General features: G+C 42.7%; 1 protein-coding gene across 1 annotated transcript in view; it reads left to right on the top strand.

Moving 5' to 3' along the window:
* The window catches only part of LOC121608209 (FERM domain-containing protein 5), a 55,618-nt gene extending 34,036 nt beyond the window's left edge, over positions 1-21,582 (top strand). Inside the window, exons 2-14 of the mRNA XM_041939396.1 lie at positions 6,684-6,788; positions 7,879-7,921; positions 8,982-9,060; positions 11,710-11,807; positions 12,598-12,721; positions 13,732-13,819; positions 13,940-14,028; positions 14,928-14,991; positions 15,120-15,211; positions 16,107-16,181; positions 17,041-17,109; positions 17,305-17,411; positions 21,002-21,582. Of these exons, the coding sequence (XP_041795330.1) occupies positions 6,684-6,788; positions 7,879-7,921; positions 8,982-9,060; positions 11,710-11,807; positions 12,598-12,721; positions 13,732-13,819; positions 13,940-14,028; positions 14,928-14,991; positions 15,120-15,211; positions 16,107-16,181; positions 17,041-17,109; positions 17,305-17,411; positions 21,002-21,582 (1,614 nt within the window). The remainder of the gene's footprint in view (positions 1-6,683; positions 6,789-7,878; positions 7,922-8,981; positions 9,061-11,709; positions 11,808-12,597; positions 12,722-13,731; positions 13,820-13,939; positions 14,029-14,927; positions 14,992-15,119; positions 15,212-16,106; positions 16,182-17,040; positions 17,110-17,304; positions 17,412-21,001) is intronic.
* Positions 21,583-22,700: the final 1,118 nt, after the last annotated feature.

Below are 22,700 nucleotides of genomic sequence, written 5' to 3'. Positions count from 1 at the left end.
TAGGTCTGCTCGCCTTAACAGTAGTTTCAAATATGCGTTGAAGGCAGCTAAAAGAAATACTGCTGCTTTTTTCCTTACACGGTGTCTTCACTCAGCTCATTGTCACTTTTAATTGGGCTGAGTTCTCTTTTTTTCTTATATAATTACTTAACATCTTATATCATAAAGCATTAGCAGACAAAGCCAACCACCATTGTGCTTCCAATCCGCTTATCACATATAGAATAAAAATAACTCGCAAACTTCGCTCTAGCATGTAGGCTTTGACAAGAAGATTAACAGTTGGCCTGGTCTTGCAGAACTCTGAATCGATTCTTCTTTCATTTGTGTCCAAGTACAATAACACACTGTAGGTCATAATGCCATAGAGTTATTGAACACTCTGCCAACAGTGTCAAGTAGGGTTACAGCTAAACATATCAATTATGAATCATTTTTGAGCTGGGTTGAAGAGACGCCTTGGCATTCAGCTGAATAGAACATTCTTCTCTCATGAATTCCTCCTTTAATCATTAATTCCAACTCACAGTTCACCCATTCAAGTTGAGAAGCTTTAAAAGCAATTATCCATATCGCTCTATCCACAGCTGTACTTATTCTCTTGATTTCTTACATTTCTGGGGCAAATCCACGCACATTCCCATCGTGTTTTGATGGCCCACTTTTCGCCTGGTGAGACTGGAAAATGCAAACTGTTTTCTCTGTTTCACAGCGCACATGCTCGTTGCGGCGGCGTCACATTATATCTGTGTGTGTGTGCATGTGTGCTGGTGACATTTATGGTCAGTGTTTGTTAAATCCTAAAATGTGCCCTTGGGCTTTATGCTGTATTGTTCCTTTAGGCGTCACTCTGACATGGTGATGTTGATGCTGATTGTCAATGTTGTCTCGTCCCTCCAGCAATTGATTTGATGATTGATGATTTAGGAGAGCCTGACTGAAGCATTTTAATCATTTTTGAGCCACTCTGTCACTGTCTATTACAGGCTCTGTGTTTCCTTCAACCGCTCATGGTTCCATATAAGTTAAAAAATAACTCTCTTTAAGAGCTGCCGTTGCAGCGATGCTGATCAATTGGTTTTGCGCCTTAGGGAGATAAGCCATTTTGTTCAATTTCATGGAGTGTTTTGCCTCACTATTTCTTTTAGATACCTGTCTGAGCACAGTCAATAGTAATCTTTCTATTTCTTTAATTCCTTTCTCTCCTACTGACCAGTGGATCCCGTGAGGCTGATCTCATCGATGAAGTTCCTCTCAGAAATCGTATATTATCCTCATCAGCTAATGACTGTGATGATTGCTGGCTGGCTGTGGCTCAGTGGGAGAGGAAGTTTTTTGCAGTTCCATATTAAAGTCACTTTCATTTTATTTCTTACTGAAGACTCTTGTTCTCACCCCATTAGCCACTGGAGTTATCCTGAGGACTGTATTTGCAGTAATGTGTTGACCCTTGCAGCGTGAATGCAGCTCATAGCAGCCTTTTGTTTACTGCTAGATGATTTTAACAGCTCTGTTTTAAAACACTGATTCCTTGGCATTGATTTTCAAATATACGGCTGAAAAGAACCCGAGCGCTGTGTGCCAACACGCGCTGCTCTTGTTTTTAATCATTTAGCCACAATAGAAGCGTCTGGTGCTTTAACAAAGCAGTGTGCCTTGAATTTCAGGCGGTAATCGATTCCCGTTCTCGTGGAGGGAAGCCTACTTGTGCGTCAGGAGCACCTGTTTTGTGTGTCATTGCTCTGATATCCAAGCGGCACGTTTTCCATTGTTTGTCAGAAGGCAGCAGATTCATCAGCTTCAGACTAATGCTATCAAGTGCCATCAATTATTTTATTTTCAAGGTTTGGATTTCTAAAACACGTCTGAAATCACTGTTGGATATTTTTGCTCTAATACTGCAACAGCCTGCATTAATCTGTTGTTTTAGAATGACACAATAGTGACCAAAATGCCTGCTGTAGCGATAATATATATGATCTACAGCAAAAATAATTGGAAATGTGTACTAACAAATTATTTCTGTGTACACTCTTTCTGTGCATGCAAAACACTCTTTGTTGTTATGCCCTGTGATTAATTAGCTTGAACCAGGTGGGAAAAGCATTTCACTTCATGACTTGAACGGAACAGACTTGATTTTACAGCCGACTGCAAAGAGAGCTTGATATTGACTGTAAGTGGTTGTGGGTTGGCCTCTGTGTGCTCCCAGTCCCAGCTGAAGTGGCAGGGTCATGGCATGGCTTCGTGCCGCTCGGTCGGGAGACAGAATCGCTCTGACACATTAACCAGTGCAATCGCTCAGCCTCGTGGGACAAAAGAAAGTAATCTGCTTATGAAACCAAAGAAATCACCTCGGGGCTCTAGGTGCCCTTAGATTTACACTACGCACACACACACACACACACAGTCAATGGCATCGGGTTCCCACTCCTCCCACTATAAAGTGATAAAATCTTTTATTAATGTTCCGTGCTCCTGTGTTGACATGGAGACCATTTTAATGATTAATCTGAAGGGAAAGTGTCCATTGTTCACTGGGGGCTCTTTAGGAAGCACTGTGTTGTGTTGAGTCGGAGGGATGTCAGACACATCTGTTTAAGTCCTTTGTGTCTCTCTGAAATGCCCATCAGATTGTTTCAGGAAGCCCGTGAGAGATGCAAACACATTTATCCCAACATTTGAACGGAATTGTCCTCAAACTATTTCAAGCATACATAAAAATGGCAAATAATTAATACATACGAATGTTTTATTAAAATGTAGTTATGCATGGGGAATCTTTTTATGGAGACCCAAAGTGTCCAGTGTTGGTTAAACAAATAAGACAATATGAGATGAATAATCATGTGAATAAAAATAGTAAAGTAAAAATATATATGGTATATGATCTGCTGTTGCTTCGGTCGGGCTCTGTCCTTTGATGATCAGTGGCTTTACGAGATGAAACAGATTGAATTGATGAAATAATATTTAATATTAACGCATATATTATTTCACAGTTCCGTGCTTCTGTTTTATATTTTGTCTATATTAATTCATCATCATATCAGTATTTTTGGGCTGCCACTAACAATGATTTTCATTATTGATGCTTCTGTTTGTTATCGGCTTCATTAATTGATTAATGGTTTAGTCTATGGAATATCAGTGAAAAATGTCCATCCCCAGTTTCTCCCAGGAAACCAAGATACTGTCTCCAAATGTCTTGTTTGAATATATTTTGGTAGATGAATTTTGGCATTTTCTGCTTGAAAAATGACTCAAAAGGATTAATCTATCATTAAAATAGTTACCAGTTAATTGTATGTCAATTGACTAAACAATTGATCAACTAATCATTGCGGTTCTACATTACTTGTTTTATTATGTCTTATTTATTTAATATTGAATGCACTGGGTGTTACCATATCTGTTAAGGAAGTAGTTCCCAACCAAGGGATTGGACCTGCAAAAAGGGTCATTAGATGAATCTAAAGGGTCAAAAGTGATTTTGAGGGTTGGAAATGAAAAAGAAAAAATGCAAAAAAAAAAGGGTGAGAACCACACCTGTTAATTTTGATTTTATCCACATACCCCTTACATTTAGACAAGGCTACACACAGTGAATCCTACAATCACCACTAGGTCACCACTTGTTTTAATAGAGCAACCAGGACTGGGTTAGCTAGTTCCTACAGGAAGTGACTACAGTTAGCTGGTTAGAATTGGATTCCTGATTGACAATGAAATGCTGGGAACGTCCCTGCATCATATAAAAGGGCATTTAAATTCAACACTTATTTATGTGTTACTTGAAGGATATGCACACATCACTTGCACATTGTGTTTCAGTTGTGAGTTTGAGAGAGGCTGCTGGCAAGAGAGACAATTGTTATGGGAGGACTTATGCTTGGCAGATTCCCTCTGTGTGACACACTAAAATCCATGTGGCATATTTTACAAAAAGGATGACTTTGAGTGACGTTGCTCTTCATTAAGTGCAGGTAAGCCTCCTCCCATCTGATGAGAGCCTTTCCTGAGAGCCTGTTTATTCAGCAAATACAACACAACAGGACTGGATACAGTAAAAAGAGGGCCGTACTTGGTCACCTGGCTGCTAAAAACGCTTTAAATCCAGCGAAACCTCTTTGGAAATCTGCGGAAGCTCCTGCTATATTGAGATGCCAATCTAGGCGAGGAAAAGGTTCATTAGAGTTAATTAGAAATTTCAGGACTCCCTTTCTCTTCTGCAATCACCTCAATCTTGTAATTAGAGAGACCAGCGGGGGAATGATGCAGCTGTGCTCGGTGTGGGGCAGAGAGATGGAGGTGGGGCACCGGAGAGCAAAAAAAGGGAGAAAGGGGAGGGCGATTGGTGGGAGTGCTGTTGAATACTAACAAACTTGCCCTTTCCTTGCAACAAAAGAGCAGATGTCTTTTCTGACTCAGTGTGTCCTCTCCACACTGAACCGGTTTTTCATTTGTGGCTGGCTTTGTCGCTCCCTGTGGCTCCTTATAGCAGGGTTCCCAGCCCAATGACAAAACCACAGGAAGAAGAATGCTTTACAGTTTAAAACAAGAAGGTTTTTAGCTTTCATTGTGTCCCACATTTTAAATGAACACAAAATTAGTATCTTAATTAGATCAGATGATGCAGTCTTGACAAACTATTTTAAGAGTGTAGCTGGTAGAGTTATATTTCTCTAATCCCCTACCTTGATTACAGGAACTGGGTTTCTTGCACACATGAAGTTTTGAGAAACCAGGTTAGTGTAGAGAGACAGTTAAAACCCGATTACTTCAAAAGCATTTAAACCCACGGATTAGTGGATCCTCTTGACATCAGTGGTTTGCAAAAATCTTCATGTGTGTCTGTTTTTATTAAATTTATTTTGGTCGTGTGTATGCATGTACTCATCTGCAGGAGTTTACATGTGCGCGCGCACCACAAACAACGTTGTTCCTTCATTTATCAAAGCCTTGTAAGTTAACAGCCACGTCAGATTGGTTACTAGTGTTATATTGTAGGAATAACCTCAACGTGGCAGTGGCGAGTGACCGTGAAGGCCCTCGGTCTCGCTACGAAAGGTCAGTTACCTCCAGTAGCGCACCTCCTATCGGCATTTGATCGCACAGAGAGTTACAGCAGTTGAGGGACGTGCCCAGCATCGACAGGCCTTTGTCCTAATGAAGTGCCTGTTATCTGCGGCCTGAGTAATGACATGGAGGAGAGCGCTGCCAGTGACACTTCCTTTTGCTGTCAGAGTGTAAACAGTCCGAGAGGGAGAGGAAGGAGGAGCGAGATGGCCGACTGCGGCTGTCCAACTTTGACCTTAGCCGACCCTCCTCACGAGTCAGCGTGAGGGTTTAGACTCGCCCATCAGACTGCAGGTAACATGATCGAGACACAGGCGCTGCATCGTTTTAAGATTTTAATACTTTAGTTTGATTGAATTAACAGCTCTATAAAGAGCTTAAGTACAGTTTTAAATGAGCAAAGTTTTGATGTTTTAGATCAGAAGATCAATAAGTTGCAAAACTAATAACTAAAAAGACAAATAATTTGACCAAGCGCCGTGGACGGAGACGGTGAACAGTTCCAGCACTGGAGGGGCCCCTGGTTTAATGTTTGCTGTCTTCTTGATACTGCTTAATCACACCCACCTTCTAACATCATCACATTTACTAGAAATATGCTCTGATGTAATGCTTTAATGCCACAGACGTCAAGATGCTGAAATGTCATAGACAGCAGAGCTTTATGGATTTAATTAAAACTATTTTGAGGTATATGACCTCCCGAAAGACACGTTAGTTAATGATATCGAATCTTGTGAAGTGACCTAAAATGTTTGCATATTGAGTTTTTTCCTTTGTATTGGTACAGCTTGAGAGTTTTCATGTTGTCTTGTGTCTTGTGACTTGCAGCGTGGCACCTCTGCAGCGTTTGATTAACCAAAGAACTGTCGTTTATTATGCAGTGATGCCCAGTTGTAATCATCGCTCTGAATGTTCTTGTGCCAATTATATCTGCATCCCTCATCGGTGTACGAAACCCTTCCAGGGGAAAAGTAACAAATTATGTTGAAGAGCAGCTCTTAATTTCTTTCTGTGCTGCCATCTTTTCTTAACAGCGAATGCTGTGGAGCGCCTCAAACAGTATTATGTGCTACTGTTGGATCTCTACAAGAAATTCTGTTCCAGTCTGATCCTAATTTTCTGGTTTGAGCCAGGATGTTCAGCAGTGTTATGCAGACACATTGTTGTGAACAGGGAGGAGGGTATCAGATATGTATTGGACACAGTGGAGGATGCCCAGGCCTCTCCGTGCTGCTCCATACACAAATGGCTCTCTAATGGAAGCTTCCTCATGAGGTTCAGAATGCAGAGTATTAACAAAACCCCAATGAGATCTCAGCATATTTAATCCATCCTCTCTTTGAGCTCCTCTTTCAGATGTGGACAGGGTTTATTCCAGACACTTCAGATGGCTCTGGCTGCGTATTAATATTGGATGAATCTGAGATATCTCTGGCAGGGTTTAAAAAAATCTGAAGCACATTCTGCTTGCAGGAATTATTTCTTATGTTTGAACTCAGGACAGTGGCTTTTCTTTGCTTTATCTATTCTTGTACAAATATGTTTGTGATCTGTTGTGGGAATTCTTGCTAAATTTTGGTTCTTCTTCTCTTCTGTTGCAGCGGGATGCTAAGGGACAGTATCTGTTTGACCTCATCTGCCACCACCTCAACTTGCTGGAGAAAGACTATTTTGGCATCAGATATGTGGATCCAGACAAGCAGCGGGTCAGTGTTTGTGCGCATAAGTCCTGTATTTTACGATCATATCCCTTCAATTGTAAAAATACCATGCATGTCCATCTCCCAAAAGCAATCACAAATGTTAAAGTGAACTGAGATGTCATTGCTGTAAAATCCTTTAGGAGAATAAGAAAAAAACATTTTCAGTATTTCGCGATTTATTAGAATGATATAATACATATCTCAGTGTAGTACTGAAGTTTATACTTTGTTTTTTAACTAACCAGTCATGTCATGTGTTGACGTTGTTGCTGGTTTAAAAGAATAGTTTGACATATTGGGTCTCTTGATGAGACTTCATTCGTGTCACTGTCACGGCCGTGCATTTAGTGTGGCGTGGACTCACTTCTATCCTTACGTTCAGGTGATTACACACTCAGAAAAACATACTTCTGAGTATTATATTCCATATCTGCCACATTGTGCTGGTAGATCTCACTAAATCTGCCTTGTTACATCCGCTGCAGCCCATGTTTTAAAAGTAGAAGTGGTTGAATTGAACGGTGTTGCTTTGTGTCCGTATGAAAATCGCGTGTGACTATGCTTTAAAAATGGATTGGATTTGATTTAGTTGGAAGAGTGAGAGTGAGACGGTGGTCCAGAGTGAAAAGTTGTGTTCCTCACTTTCTCTTATTCACGCCGCCTCTCAGACTGACGGTCGCTCCATCGGGCTCCTCTGCTGTGAGGCGTGTAGTGAGCACTGCTTGATTCATGAAGTATTCACGTGTTCACAGATCATGTTGTAGTCCTGCAGACAAGAGCCAAGTCCTGCTGATGCTGCATTTCCTATGCTGTCACTCAGGACTATTTTGGTGGTTGTTGCTGTGGGTGGGTTGGCTTTGGCGAGAAGGCAACCGGGGAGAAGGCTGGAGGCAGAATGCGCCTTGATATATTGCTCCAATCGTGCCGTTGTAGCACCATATGTGGCACTGACGGGTTTTCCCAAAAAACTGTCAGGAGTAACAGCTGGGCATCATGGCGACAGATGTTGAACGTATCAGCTGAATGATTTGATGTGTCGATATTTTTGTGACATTTAATCATTTGCATTTATCTGTTCTTCGTTCTAATGCAGCACTGGTTGGAGTTCACCAAATCAATCGCAAAGCAAATGAAATGTAAGTACTTTGATTTTATGTTGAGAATCGAGGAAGCATCCTCAACACGACGTCTGCACTGATGTTGATCGATGACTTAATATATATTATATATACAGACACTGATGAAGTAATTCATCATCTCAGAAATGTATCCTATGAAAACACTAAACATTTGCTGGTAAAAGCTTCTCAGAACATTGAAATGTAATCAATTTGCTGAAGTATCAACCACTGTGCTTAAGTACAATAGTGAGTTTTTTATAATTTACTTCAACATTTCCATTTTATGCTACTTAACACTTGTGTTTATTACATTTGAAAGGCAAATACACTTTTTATTCCGCTCATTTTGCAGAAAACGATTTTACACACAAAACCTCCATGGTGTATCGTTATAGAGTGATTACTATAGATAGTAATAATTGCAGTAAAAATAATCTAGTAATTTAATATACTGCATAATAATCACTCACACTCATAGGGGCAGTTTTTCTGCATAATAAATTTTACCCATTTTTACCATTGATACTTAAGTTACATTTTTCTGTTAATACTTCTGCATGTTTGCTAATAGATCATTTTGAATGCAGGACTGTTATCTTGTCATTTTTTATACTGTTTAATTGTTGTGTTTTAAAGGAAAGGATCTGAATATTTCTTCCACATGTACAGCATGCTTGCGTTTGTGACATGTTATAAAATAAATGATTGATCAAAAGTAAAAACAACATTTTATTTCAGTAGTTTATGCCCTTATGGCAGGGATGATACATCGATCACCAAAAGCAATAACTGTAAATGAGTTAGCCTAAAATGCTCAATTTCATCTGCTGTCCCTGGCCAAATGTTAATTGCCACCCTAAAAATATAATAAATATGCATAAATATGCTCAGTAAACATCCACCAGTAAATAATGCCACGGTCTAACATGACAGTCGGCTACAACTCTTGATAAGTTAGTAAGCAAAGGAATAATAGAGGGCTAGTTGTGGCCTTAATGTTCTGCTGATGTCCTGTTCATTGTTTGATCTTTTATATGAACGGATTTCATGAATGTTTTGTGTTTGTTTCCTGCAGCTCAGCCTCCATTCACCATGTGTCTGAGAGTCAAGTTCTACCCTCCCGAGCCTGCTGCTCTCAAGGAGGAAATCACTCGGTACGACCTATTGATGTTGCTCTCACTAAAGATGAGTTGATAAGGACACTACAGCTACAGCGTACCTTTGTCTCAGCTTAACAGTGAGGAAGAGGAGCACATTTTTTCCATCATTTGAAAACCAGTGAAAAGCAGCTGCTTGTTTTTTCTGATTTGCCTGTAGTGCAGATTGTGCTCTAAAATTTTTAAACAGACCAAACGTGTCTCTTTCCAAAACATTATTTATGGGCCTTCATAATTAAAATGCCTGAGTACTTTTCGGTCTAAATCATTATTATAAATATTACACAGAACACAGTTTGCAGGAGGAGCTGTGAGGCAGAGGGGACTGTAAAAGCCTTCCCTCATAGCTTAGTCTCTGAAAGATAATGGGTACAGCATTAAAAGCAACATCATGCCAGATTTTTGGGTACAAATGCACACGTTTTCCGTGGTAATGCTTCCTAAATGGGGTCCTGTTATAATTGTTTTCTCAAATGAATTTGCAGAGAGGTGAAAGTGACAAATTAAATCTAAGAGTGAACACTGCCTCAGGTTATGCTGAGAGTAGCCGGCTGGTATATGTGTGCATGTGTAGTTTACGGACTAGTGGGAGAGGAGGCTACTCGCTGGCCGAGGTGTAACGAGGTGAAATGTGCGCCACATGTAGAGTGTACATAATGAGCAGGGTGGATAGAGAGGATATGGGGCAAAGGGTGCTGATTGAGAGTGGAAAGGAAACAGAGTGAGAGTGAAAGGCTTGGGTGTGGGGGTGAGGAGGAGTAGGAGAGAGTGATACATGATGATGGCAGTGGAGAGGGCAGACCACAGGGGGAGGGAGAGGATAAATCATCAATCACACGCAAGGCTCCTTCCATTTAGTCTTTATTCTTTGCACCAAAAAATAAACAGAATAACGTCTAACTCATCTAATACTCACGAGGGCACTCATCAACTCATCAGTAATACTCATCTGGTAACACCTAACTCATCAGTTCCTGCTTCAGTGACTTTTTGAACAAGGATCTGGCAGAAGAACCTCTATAAAGAACAGTTTTCATCATGCAGTTTTTTGGTCTCGGTATTACCAAATGACCAGCTCTCACACCAAATACCCATGACAGGAACCAGCATGTGCCAGCTTATCACTAAATAAGTGTGCCGTACCATTCCACCTGACAGTCGGAATGACGTTCGTGCTCCCTCCAATCATATTGTGCAGAGAAATTTTAGAGAGACACCACCTCGACGCCACCACACAACATTTTGACTGGACATAGTAGGGAAAACGCAGGTGTCACTCATAACATCAAAGGGATAGTTTGTGTTTTTTGAAGTGAGCTTGTATGAGTTACTCATGCATAGTCAGCCTGTTCCCTACAGTAGATGGCAGTCGGCACACCCCCAGCTTGGAGAAGCAGACAGCAGCACCAGCAGCTAAGCTAAGTAATGTACTGCCGACGCTTGTCAGCTTTAAGCCCTCATCAGACTGTGTGACAGCATCATGTGATCCACAGAAAAACAATTACACCTGTGAGGAGATCGATATTACAAACAAAATTCACCTGTGAGGAGATCCATATGACAAACAAAATTACACCTGTGAGGAGATCCATATGACAAACAAAATTACACCTGTGAGGAGATCCATATGACAAACAAAAAGGAGAAAATGAATAGATAAAATGAAATTAAGATTTTTTTTCCTTTTCTGGGGAAAATGCACTTTAATCAACACATTCTAAAAACATCAATATACTGTGCTAGGGCCCAAACTAATAAAAAAAAAAACTTCTTTCTGCTTTCCAGGGGACATTTAGGAACTAATTTACCATGTACTGTAAGTACTGTAAAGGTGAATTAACATGACAGAATGCTACGTCTGTGAGTTCATGTTTGTATTGTACAGATGCAAAACATCAGCAGCCATCAGCACTGGAATGGCTGTTGAACTGTTACCCCATTATTATACTCGTCACACCTTCAGAAGGGTCTGGTGAACCTGCTGCACTGCAGAGTGAACGACATGGGAAATGTAAGCAGCTCTTTAATGTGGCTCTCCGCTCGGGAAGCGTTATTAGCCTATGTGGAAATGGCCTAGATAGAGGGAAGCAGGTCTCCTGGCTGACGGTGAAAAACAATGAGTTGCATGTGTTATTTCCTGCTCATGTTTGTGGGCTTTGTAAAAGATGAACCCTAATAATCTCACTGAATGTGTTGTTCTTGCCTCTAATAATACAAATAATGGTAATAAAAACAATAATTGCCATCATCATCACCGTCATGATATTTGCTTCAGATGTTTCATGCCTGAGGAGCTGATTGGCTGGCTGAGTCTGAAAATAGGCTGGAGGCTTTAAGAGAAGCACAGTATCAGTAGCGGCTTCTCCCTCAGGGTCCCCCCCCCCCCTCCCCAAAACAAAACCCTCATTTCAGCTAAATCAAAAAGAAATATTCAAACCAGCCATAGGGAACGTGAACTCACCGGGCTTTGAGGTTTATCAGGTTTGTTGTTTAGCTGCTCCTGCTCTGCCTGTTCTTATTGTTTTAATCCCTCTATGTTTTCACAGAGAAATGTAACAGGATACACTGCTCACTATCATCAGTATTCTTACAAGCATGTCTGTCAGACGGTCTGACGTGTTTTTTTTTTTGTCCTTTTCTTTGCAGATATCTTGTCTTCCTGCAAATTAAGCGAGACCTCTACCACGGTCGGCTCCTGTGTAAAACCTCCGACGCGGCCGTGCTGGCCGCCCACATCCTTCAAGGTAATGGAAGGTGACAGATGGAAATGACTTACACCACTCTCTGCTTCGCACCGTGTTCGTGACCTCTGTTTTCCCGTGCCCGGTAGTTCAGCCCTCTGATGAACGCTGACAGCCAAGCAAATAGATTGTTATGTGGAAAGAAGCTGAATTAGCTGATAGAGTGAGAACGTACAGTAAAATGTTCCTCAAAGAAAATGCCTGCAGTGTTTTTTTTTTTCCATTTATCCACACACAAAATTGTCTGTGTAATAAGCATTTCACGCTCATCTTAGCTGATTTTGCGAACTGATATTGACGCTACAACTGGCACAGAGTGAAAGGTTATTCTGCACCTTGTGAAGATTCGTTTAGTGACTTGAAAGGAGAAATCATGCTCATTTATAAAGTCTTTGAAGTGGTTATCTGACATCTTATCGTACTCTGATCGCACACAAATACCAACATAAACAAACGCAACGCACATGAGGCACGGTGGCACAGCTACCCTCGCAGAAAGCTCAGTGTTAGAGGAGAGGCATGTCCTCAGGAGGAGGGGCTGATGAATTAAAGATGGGCTGCCTGGTCAGCTCCTCCTTGCAGAGAGAAATCGGCATCAGGGTCATCCGAGGGAGTGCAGTGTGGCATGAAGGAACACAAATAATCCTGGGCATGTTCAGCCCGTCTCCACTCGCGAAAGCGCCACTGTGCTAAAAACTGCACAGACGTCATTTTCAACTTTCATTTGCTCTGGATGTTTGTGAATATGTTTAGCATTTAACTGTTTTCTTTTCCCCCCCGATCCCTCCTCCAGCTGAGATTGGTGATTACGACCCCGGGAAGCATCCTGAAGGTTACAGCTCCAAATTCCAGTTCTTCCCTAAACATTCGGAAAAGCTGGAGCGCCGGATTGCAGACATACACAAGACAGAGCTGATGTAAGAGCCAAAAACATAAAACTGCACAATCGTCTCTTGTGTTCACATACCTGTACTCACACAGGCTGAACAAACAAGACACTACCTCTGACATTTATGTAATTGACTGCGGTAATGAGGCAGCGTTGATGTGTATTGAGTCGGCCAGACAGATTATTATCGCTCATTTGAGCAGATAGCACAGAAAAGCACGCTCTCCTCTACCATCCACTCCAATAACTCAGGTCAGATCGTCTTGAGCTTATAGCCTGCCCTTTATTACAGTCATTAGTGATGGGTCCTAGCCCCAGCTTCAACTGGAAGAGCAGCAGAGTACAATAATGAAAGTGATCAGATAGAGCAGGTCCATGCACACACACTCACACACACCTCACTCCCTCAGACAGTAGGTGAGCTGATGAAGTGTTTCATTCACACACTGATCCCACAGCTGATTCTTATTTGCAACAAAATAAGTATTTTATCATTTCTAATGTGAAGGTGCATCTCTGTTATCTTGCATTTGTTAAATAAAGTTCAGCATGAAAGAGTAAAAGATGTCTGTGTAATGATGCACTGTGAGACACAATAGAGGCAGAACGGCATCAACAAAGTCCACTTTTGATGCTGTGGGAACAGAGCGACAAGAACAGCATGAGGCTCTGCTGCCCACTAGTGGTTTCTTCTTTCCTCTTCACCAAGTAGACAATTGAGAACTGAACAGTGATTTGACAGCCTGAAGGCTGAAACTGAGGAAAACAATAACTGCTTTTTTCTTTTTTTTTAGATATATTGTCCCATATTTTCCCATATTGCCTCAACTTGATCCTGTGTTAATGTTTGATCTAGTTTGGGTCTAACCGCTATCTACTGATTTCAGCCTTCCTTAATTATTGTATCACGTTATTGGAAATTAATTTGTTTGTGCCTCTCTCTGAAGTGTTTTGCCTTCCAAGACTTTTTTTCTGTTGCATTGTTGATGCTTCTGGTGGACTGACACAGATGTTCGGTGTGTTGTCGCTCTCCCCCAGTGGACAGACACCTGAAACATCAGAGCGAAATTTCCTGCAGAAAGCCCAGATGCTGGAAACATATGGTGTTGATCCGCATCCATGCAAGGTTTTTCAAGCACTGCTGTTTTTTTTTTTTTTTTGGATAGCAAGTCATTCTGTAAAACATCATGTCTGATTTCTGTTTAAATTGTGTTTAAGTGTGTTCTGTTTTGAAATTGTCTTTCAGGATGTGTCTGGGAACCCAGCCTTCCTCGCCTTCACACCATTTGGTTTTGTGGTGCTTCAGGGAAACAAGAGAGTTCATTTTCTCAAATGGTGAGCCAAATGTGCAGCGTTGTTCTTATGTGAGCCAAAGACAGAACACTCCTCGAGTACTCGCGGGATGTAAATAGGCAAACACTTTACTGCAGGCCCTCATTTCACTCTATATCAAGAGGTTCTATGTCTGTGCAGTTAACCGTTATGAGCAAATAAAGAAAATGTTTGTCTGAAATCATTTCCTGTTAAGTGATGAACTGCACTGCTTGTGGTGGTTTTTAGAGATAGTAATAGACTTTTTACACTCATGCAACATTTTTATGGCCTCTGCTGCAAAACTTCCAACCTCTGTAGCACCAGTACTATGTGCAGAACAAGTTAATGCACAGCTCTGCTGTATGCAGGGCGCTCTGCACTACAGCTGCTTGTATAGTCACAGTCAACAAAGCTCATCCATCTGCCTCTGCTTGTGATCGGAGCCGACGGCTAGCATGTGCACAGATGGCTAATTACACCAGCTAGACCGGGACGGTAGCCTGAAACCAGTAGCCTCTACCTGTGGTAGTTGCCAACTGGTTTGGATTCAGTCTGATGCTTTACAGACAAAATGAAAATGAAAACAACACAAAGCACTTCTATGTAAATTTGTCTTTGTGTCTGTTTGCTTTTAGCTAATGTTCCTGTTACAATAATGAAGGCAGACTTGATATTATGTTTGCAGTATTTATTCTGGCTTGATTTGTTTACCTTCAGCAGCGCTCAGGTTTCCACCCTGTTTTCCATTCCCTGTCTGCAGGGAATATTATCCCTTATTTGTTCTGTCAGCCAAACATAGAGCTCCGTGACTGTTTATGTGATCTCAAAGTGTTTTGTCATGAATTTTTAAAGACGCTGTGGCTTTCTGTTCCTGTTCGCTGAACGTATGTGTAACTGTCGCCACGCTCTCTCCCGGACAGGAACGAGGTGACCAAACTGAAGTTCGAAGGCAAGACATTCCACGTATATGCAAATCAGAAGGAGGTGAGAGCATGAATTGTTGGACGCAGGGGAAAAAACTCAGGAGTATATGTTCCAATGTGCTGCAGAAGGTGCTTTTGTGTCTCAGTTTGTTATATTTTCCTGCACGTTCTCTTATTTTCAACGTGCAGGACGAAAAGATCATCCTGACATACTTTGCGCCCACACCGGAGGCATGCAAGCACCTCTGGAAGTGCGGAGTGGAGAACCAGGCTTTCTATAAGTGAGTCCACGACCATCTTCCATTTTAGTGTCTTCACTGTCGTGATTCAGTTACCTGCTCTGCATCCTTGAGTGCTGCCGGAAAGGTGACCATCACCTCTGTGTCCTTAAAAGCCCTTTCCTCCAGGTTGTTTGTCAGCGGGAAAATGAGATGTGCGCTGCCTCTGACCTTTAGTGAATGAGTGTGCACTGGCACGAGACTGCAAGCACTTCAGCGCTCCCTCTGAGATATGGCTCCCCTGTCTCAGCCTTGAATAATAGTACGGGTCCCCTCTGCTCTCTCCTGCTCAGAAAAGGTGATTTAAAAAAAAGCCAGAGAGCTCAGAGGCCCGGGAGTGGTGTAATAATGAGTCGGGCCGATGGCTCAGGTGATGAAGAGAGCGTGTGGGGGTTGGCAGATGGAAAGAGAGAAAGAGAGGGAGCACAGGAAGGGCAGAGCAATGATGGAGTTAATACAGTGTGACCTTTTGATGTCTCTTAAGCTACTTATTAAGATCTTACTGAAACAAGGCATCTGGGGAAGTAAGAGGTAGAAGGACATGTGATGAAGATGATGTGTGTCGTTCAGAGAAGCACACATCCCTTGAAAGCAAATTAAACATTAATGTCCCACTTACTGTGACAATACAAACATATTGAATACTGTATGGAACCGTGTCAAGGATGCAGTGCCTATAGTGCGAGGAGAGGACATGCATAATTTAATAGCAGGGTTTTTGATTCTAGTTTCTGCTTTGTTCTGGGATTAGAAAAGCAAACATTATATTCACGCTTCAACAGCGTGATCATATTAGGCGTATATTCTTGTCAATTGCTTCTAAGTTCATACTAGTAGCAGTTTTCCTTCCTGTTGTTGCAGCTTCATTCTTCTCTTGTGTTTTTTCTTCTTCCGTCAGGCTTGAGAAGTCAAGTCAGGTTCGCACTGTGTCCAGCAGCAACCTGTTCTTCAAGGGCAGCCGTTTCCGTTACAGGTAGAGTACACGACGAGACAGTATGACTGATGAAAGGGAGGGGAGGGGAAAAAAAAAAAAAAAAGACAGCTGGAAGCGGAGACAGGTGTTCCCAGAAGATGTAGCCTCTTGGCCTTCTGTGCTGTAACGTCAGCCTATTGTTGCCCGGAAGATAGTACTGACACCTCACCAGATAGAGGACACAGAGGGGGAATTGAAGGGGACTTGATCACATGAGGAATTATCACCTTGCATGAGATGTAAATCTGTGGTATGGCCAAGATGTTGTCCTTTATTAAAGGATAAGACTGTTCTCACTTTAGTGAGCCTCTAGATTTTTTTTTTTAGATTTTTTTGTCTTTGTAGGTGAATTAAATTTCATTTCTAGTGCTCTGCATTTACAAATTACATTTACAGCTTTTAACAGCGACATGGGTTTGCAGAAACAATATCCTGGTTTCTATGGACAATTCACACACCTCGCTGTGAATCATTTTCATCAGAGAAAATTGGACGATTGAAAGGTCGAGATTAAAAGGATGGAAAGTAGTTTTGCATTAAAAATGTCTGATAATATTCATATATGGAGCATAGTTCATTAAAAACTGAGTTTACTGTTGAGGGGCAAACCATGATCATTGTTTTGATATTTTTGCCTGCAGGTCTGTGTGTGCATTTGTCTGACTGGTGGTAATTCAGTTACACAAAGCTGAATTCACCGTGTTAATTCAATCATGATGCTCATGCACTGTACTCATCCACTGCAGTGACGGCTTTCATGGCATTGGGTGACACTAGGGTGCCTGGTTATGTGTGTTTGTGCATGTGCGTGTGTGTACGTACAACTCATCCTGAGCATCATCTCTGTGCTTTATAACAGTGGACGAGTGGCAAAAGAGGTGATGGAGCAGAGTGCCAAAATCAAACGCGAACCTCCAGAAATTCACAGGTAGAGTTGTAAACTCAGGAGAGGTCAGAATGTTCTCATTCAGATTTTTCTTTAATTTTCCTCCATTTCCTTAGGCACCAAGCTACTGTAGATGTCATTTTATCAGCAGCACCTACTGGCTACAGTTACCTCCTCTCGTGGCTGTCTCCCTGTGCAGTGACGTTTGTGCATCTGTGTCTGTGTTTGTGTCTGCAGGGCTGGCCTCGTGCCCAGCAGAAGTTGTCCGTCCATCACCCACGGGCCTCGCCTCAGCAGTGTGCCGCGCACGCGTCGGAGAGCCGTGCACATATCCATCATGGAGGGTAAGAACTGAGCTGCTAAAATATGTGCTTTCGCAAGACATTGTGCGTTCTTGGGGGCCGTACAGTGGGTGTGGTATTGTTTACGCGCAGCCTCGTCCACAGACATTTGTCCAGGAAGCAGTTACGATCGCACGTCTTCAGATATAAGCAAGCGTATCGCAAACTTTTAAATGGATCAGGGGCCCATTAGGCTTATTTGTGAGAACTCCTCCCCTTCTTGAGAAAACACACTTGTGCACTCACTCACCCACTCACTCACTCACTCACTCACTCACACACACATGCTGTAACAGGAGCCATTTGGCCCGGTTCATGCTTACAGCGCTGGCGGAGTATGTTGCAGGTGTGTGCGTCAGTCAGCCTGCTCCACTTCGATGCAGGCTTTCAGAGCCTCTGTGAGTGTTTGAGCGATCGTGAATTTGTTGTGCGAACACAGTGGCAGCTAAAGTCACTTCTTCAGCCCACCTGCAGGCTCCTGGCCCAGAACAGGTGGCCTCACTTCCTCTATTAATGACATGGGCGCAGCAGGTGTACTGTCCTGCCCGGCTCTGGGTAAATCCTGCAGTGAGACCCTTTGGCCCTGCCTCTCAAGTGCATATTATAAGTCTTTGTACTCTGAGATAAATAGGGGTCAGAAGCAGGTGCACTGTGTATATTGAGGGTCCTTTTCTGCGGGTTCAAGACAGCTATAAGAGCTTCCCACCCCCAGTGTGTGCTGACTGGGTGTCTTACAGTGGTATTAATACCCCAGCTGAAAATAACCTAGGTCTTCTATTCCTTGTATGTCACTGACCTGGGTGGGGCCAAAGCAGGCCAGGCCAATGCTGGCGATTGTAGCACTGCTGCAGAAACACACCGTTTTACCTCACACACTCCTCTCTGCAAACCACCACTGAGAACCCTTCGGCCTAACACACACACACACACACACACACAGCGAGACTGTGGCCTGGACTCCGGGACAGGGACCATAAGGACGGGATAAACACGTGCATGCCGCAGCCATGGTGAAGTGTCTGATCCGTATCACCACCCGGGTGAACGTCCACCTGCGCATGATCAACCACTGCTACCGGGATGTGAAGGTTCGCGTGCTGAGCCTGGGGCCTCGTATGCTGGGCAAGGCCCTGGGCGTCCTGCCCCTCTATCCCGCCCTGACGGGGCAGCAGGAGTCTGCCAGCGTCACCTCTCTCCCTGGCACTCCGCTGCCCTGCGTTCAGCCCACCAACCCTCCAGGTAAACTCATCACAGAGCCAGCCAGGGGTGTGCTTTACATGGAGGTGCCAGCGCCTTTTTCTATTCTAAATCAGTGTCTGCCACACCAGACAGCGTTCCCGTGGGTGTCTGTGTCTCCTGGAGGTCTCTCTAATTGGAAAGGCATTTGTTGTTTTTTCTTCTTGGTGCTTTTGTTGCGTGCATTTTGTTGATTTAGATTTATATTCTTTATACAGCAGCTGTATTTGATTCCAGCCAGTATACAGTGTTTCGAGGGGTATACTGTGTTGTGTTATAGAAGGTTAGATTGTTAGAAAGCTCTAAACATGGGAAATAAATGTTCGCTACCTCACTGTTGTAAACATAATATAGGATAAGCTGAGGCAGATCAACACTGAGTAAAGATGGCCGCAGACACTCATCCTGCCATCATGGCTCCTTCTTTTAACTTGAGTTTCTTATCAGCAGAGGCTTAGACACCGGACGTGATCTGTCCTACTTTTCCTGCAGTTTTTGAAAAAATCCTTTTCACGATGTGCTTTCTCATCGAACCTGAATTTTAATCCGTTCTCTTTATAGTGAAGGTGTAATGTTGCTGCTTTGACACTCTGGAGAATGTGATCAGTCAGCAAAGGGCTCAACCACAGCTCATCTTCACGGACAAGTACAAAGTAGTGAGGCTCTCACATACTGTACTTTGACTTCTGCTGTATAGCGCAGTATATGGCTCTATATTTACCCTAATGCATTGTTGAATAGTTTTAGGTTGGTACCAATTTGTCAAACATCTCAGGTTTTGCCAAGCCTTTTCTACCAAGCTAGCTGCTGTACTGTACTGTACTGTACTGTGCTGTACTGTACTGTGCTGTACTGTGCTCCCTTTAAGACCTACAGTTGCATAAAACTATTTTAGGCAATGCTGCAAGTCAATGAGAAATTAGTTTTATGGTAATATTGGATTTCTGTATGATTTTAGCATCAATCTTTTCTCAGTATCAGCTTACATATATTTTTTATATATAGATTTTATTGGGGTAGCTAACGACTAGTTGTAGATAAAAATATTTTTGAAATATTTCTACAGGCATTAAAGGGAAGGTTCAGGTTTACAAGTCCGTGTTAAAAGAACACTCGCACACCCATATGCAAATTTAAACAATTTGTGGTTGCTGCAACTACTCCTGCGATTGAGGGATGATACCACAAAGAGGGAAATTTGTGCAGAAAGCACTTTTTTATGAAAGTAACCGCTTGTCTAACGTCAGCTGAGCTTTGTAATGCATTTCTGCACTGACTGAGGACTGTGGGTTTCATCCCTCATCTCTCACATCGGCATTGCATTGGAAAAAGGCAAAATGCAATCCTTTGTGTTTGAGGAAATGAGGTTCTGTTACAAATACAGCGCTGATTCCAAAGTTGGGTCGCTGTGTAAAAACAGAGCGCAATCATTTCCAGATGAACTGTGCATAACAACAATGGCTTTACGAGGTGTTCCTGAGTCCTTGTAGTAATATCCTGAATACAATCATGCGTTCACAAAGTGGTGCAGCTCGCTCCATACTTGTTTGTGAATGACTGAGCCTTTCCAGGAGGTTACCAATCAACCTGTTTACCTGTGGAATGATCCAAACAGGTGTTTTTGGAACGTTCCACAACTTCCCCAGTCTTTTGTTGCTCCTGTCCCAACTTGTTTGAAACATGTTGCTGCATCAAATTCAGAATAAGCAGATATTTACAAAAATCAATGAAGATGATGAGGTCAAACATTACATTTATTGACTTTGTACTGTGTCTGTGTCAAAAAGGATTGGCAGATTATCATAATAATTGGGGGTTGTATTGAGGCTTTAAAAGGACGGACACATATGGAGAAATCTAATATCCAAAGTGCGATAAGTGATGTAACCTCCAGTATCTAGTGTCATGTTTAGAGATGCTAGCAGATAAAAGAGAGGATGTTATGAGGAAACAGGCTCAGTTTCTGTTATTGTTTCTAAAGAATACTTTATCTTAATGGGTTTGTACACTCAGTGGTTGTTGAATGGGATGTACACTTCCAGTGTAAGTGGAACATGACGATTTCCTCCATTAGAGACGATGATTAGGCATCACATCAGCTCGAACCGTCTGCTCGATTCAGGGGAAAACATGATCAGACTTCTGTCTGGCCGCTGTAACCTCCGCTGGACAAACCTCTCAGCCTTTTAGGTTTACAGTATATTGAACACCACCCTCGTATAGAGCATGACTGTCCACATCATGCCATGTCTGTAATCTTTTCTGTCATGCTGTGACGTGAGTGTAATATTCCTTTCTTCCTGTCTGTTTCCCTCCTCCTCCTCCTCCTCCTCCTCCTCCCTGAACCACCCAATAAGGTCTGGAGTCGTTACGTGACAGTGCCCACTCTACGCCGGTGCGTTCGGTGTCCCACGGGGAATCCTTCATACCACGCTCCCGGAGCCAGGCCACAGACGCCAGCGAGAGGGTGATCTCGGACGAGGCCTACAGCCCCTCCGACAGCGTCCTGCCCACTCCGGTGGCCGAGCACAGCATGGAGCTGGCTGCCTCGCGCCAGATTAACGGGGCGCCCTGCAGCATCGAGGAGGAAAAGGAGTCGGAGGCGGGGACCCCCACGCATGGGGAAGGGGGTGATTTTGGTGCGGACGGTAGATCTGCACAGGAGGGTGCAGGGGGGGACTCGGCCCTCAGCGAGGTGGAACAGGTGAATAAATTTGTCTTAAGTGTCCTCCGTTTGCTCCTTGTGACCATTGGACTCCTCTTTGTCTTGCTCCTCCTCCTCATCATCCTCACCGAGTCAGACCTTGATATTGCATTTTTACGTGATATCCGCCAGACCCCCGAATTTGAGCAGTTCCATTACGAATACTTTTGTCCCCTCAGGCGGTGGTTTGCCTGCAAGCTCCGCTGGGTGGGCGGGTTGCTCATTAACAAATGAGAGTGAGGTCGTAGAGTTCGTAAGCCCGTTCGGGGGTCTGGGAAGACGGTTAGGACTCCGGAGTGATGGAGGGCAGCCTCGTCCCAACCATGAACCCTGCTCCTCTCATCATCCTCCTGCAGACATACAGCTTGGACCACTCCTGGTAACACCGGGCCAGGATCTCTCTTCCCCTCCTCCACTTTGAGTTAACCCCCCCACCCCCCCCACCCAACCACCTCCTCATTTCGCTTGTTTTCTTTCTTTTTTTTTCTACAAAACCAGAAGACTTTCTCTTTTTTTTTTGGCATTTTTCTTTTTTATTTCAAGTCATTTCAGGTATTTTATTTTTTCAAATAACACAAAGGAAAAAAATTAAAACTGAAATCAAAGAACTGAAGAATTTTAAACAGTTCCTTTTACAGGAACGGAAGATTTCGTTGCAACGGATGAGCGTTGCCTTCATTTATTATTTATTGCTTTTGGAACGTGTATTTGAATAAGAAAAGGAGACGAGATGATGGAATGGAGAAAGTTGAGTTGCTGTTAAGATTAAGACGGAGGCGAGTTGTGTTAGAGTCGACTGGCCCGCTGCTGTAAAGTATATGTGAGGCAAAGTAGTGTAATATCTTTCATCCCCATCAGAGGTCAACTAGACAAACGGCGGATTCACCTCATCAGGAAAAACAGAGCAATCTGAAGGGAATAACAGCGAAGGTTGATGAAACAGAGCAGACAGGGTGATTACCAAATGCCTTTTTGAGAAGATTTCCACGACTGTTTGCAGTTTCAAATTTTGTGGGTCGTTTTAAGACACAATTACACTTTAGTATACATTGGTGTACAAAGTAAACTGGCGAAGATCAAAGCTGTTTTATAACATTTTATAAGGATACAGTAAAATAAACCAGTACCAATAGTGTTATGTGACCCCGTAGTGTTGGATGCAGTTAGAGAAATCTTCATGGTGAGCAAAGATTCACTGGCACCAATAGATGATAGTCTAGATAGATGTGCAATGGTTTTAATGATTAAGTACTGTTGAATGTGTTTATTTGTTCAGTTGTTCTGTTCTTTCTCCGGTTAATTTGATTTGCATTTTTCATCAAGTTGAAATTCGATGAATTTCAATAATTTCT

Source organism: Chelmon rostratus, chromosome 6 (genome assembly GCF_017976325.1).
Source record: "Chelmon rostratus isolate fCheRos1 chromosome 6, fCheRos1.pri, whole genome shotgun sequence".
NCBI lineage: Eukaryota > Metazoa > Chordata > Actinopteri > Chaetodontiformes > Chaetodontidae > Chelmon > Chelmon rostratus.
Note: the sequence above shows the minus strand (reverse complement) of the source record. Positions and strands in the feature narration are given on the sequence as shown.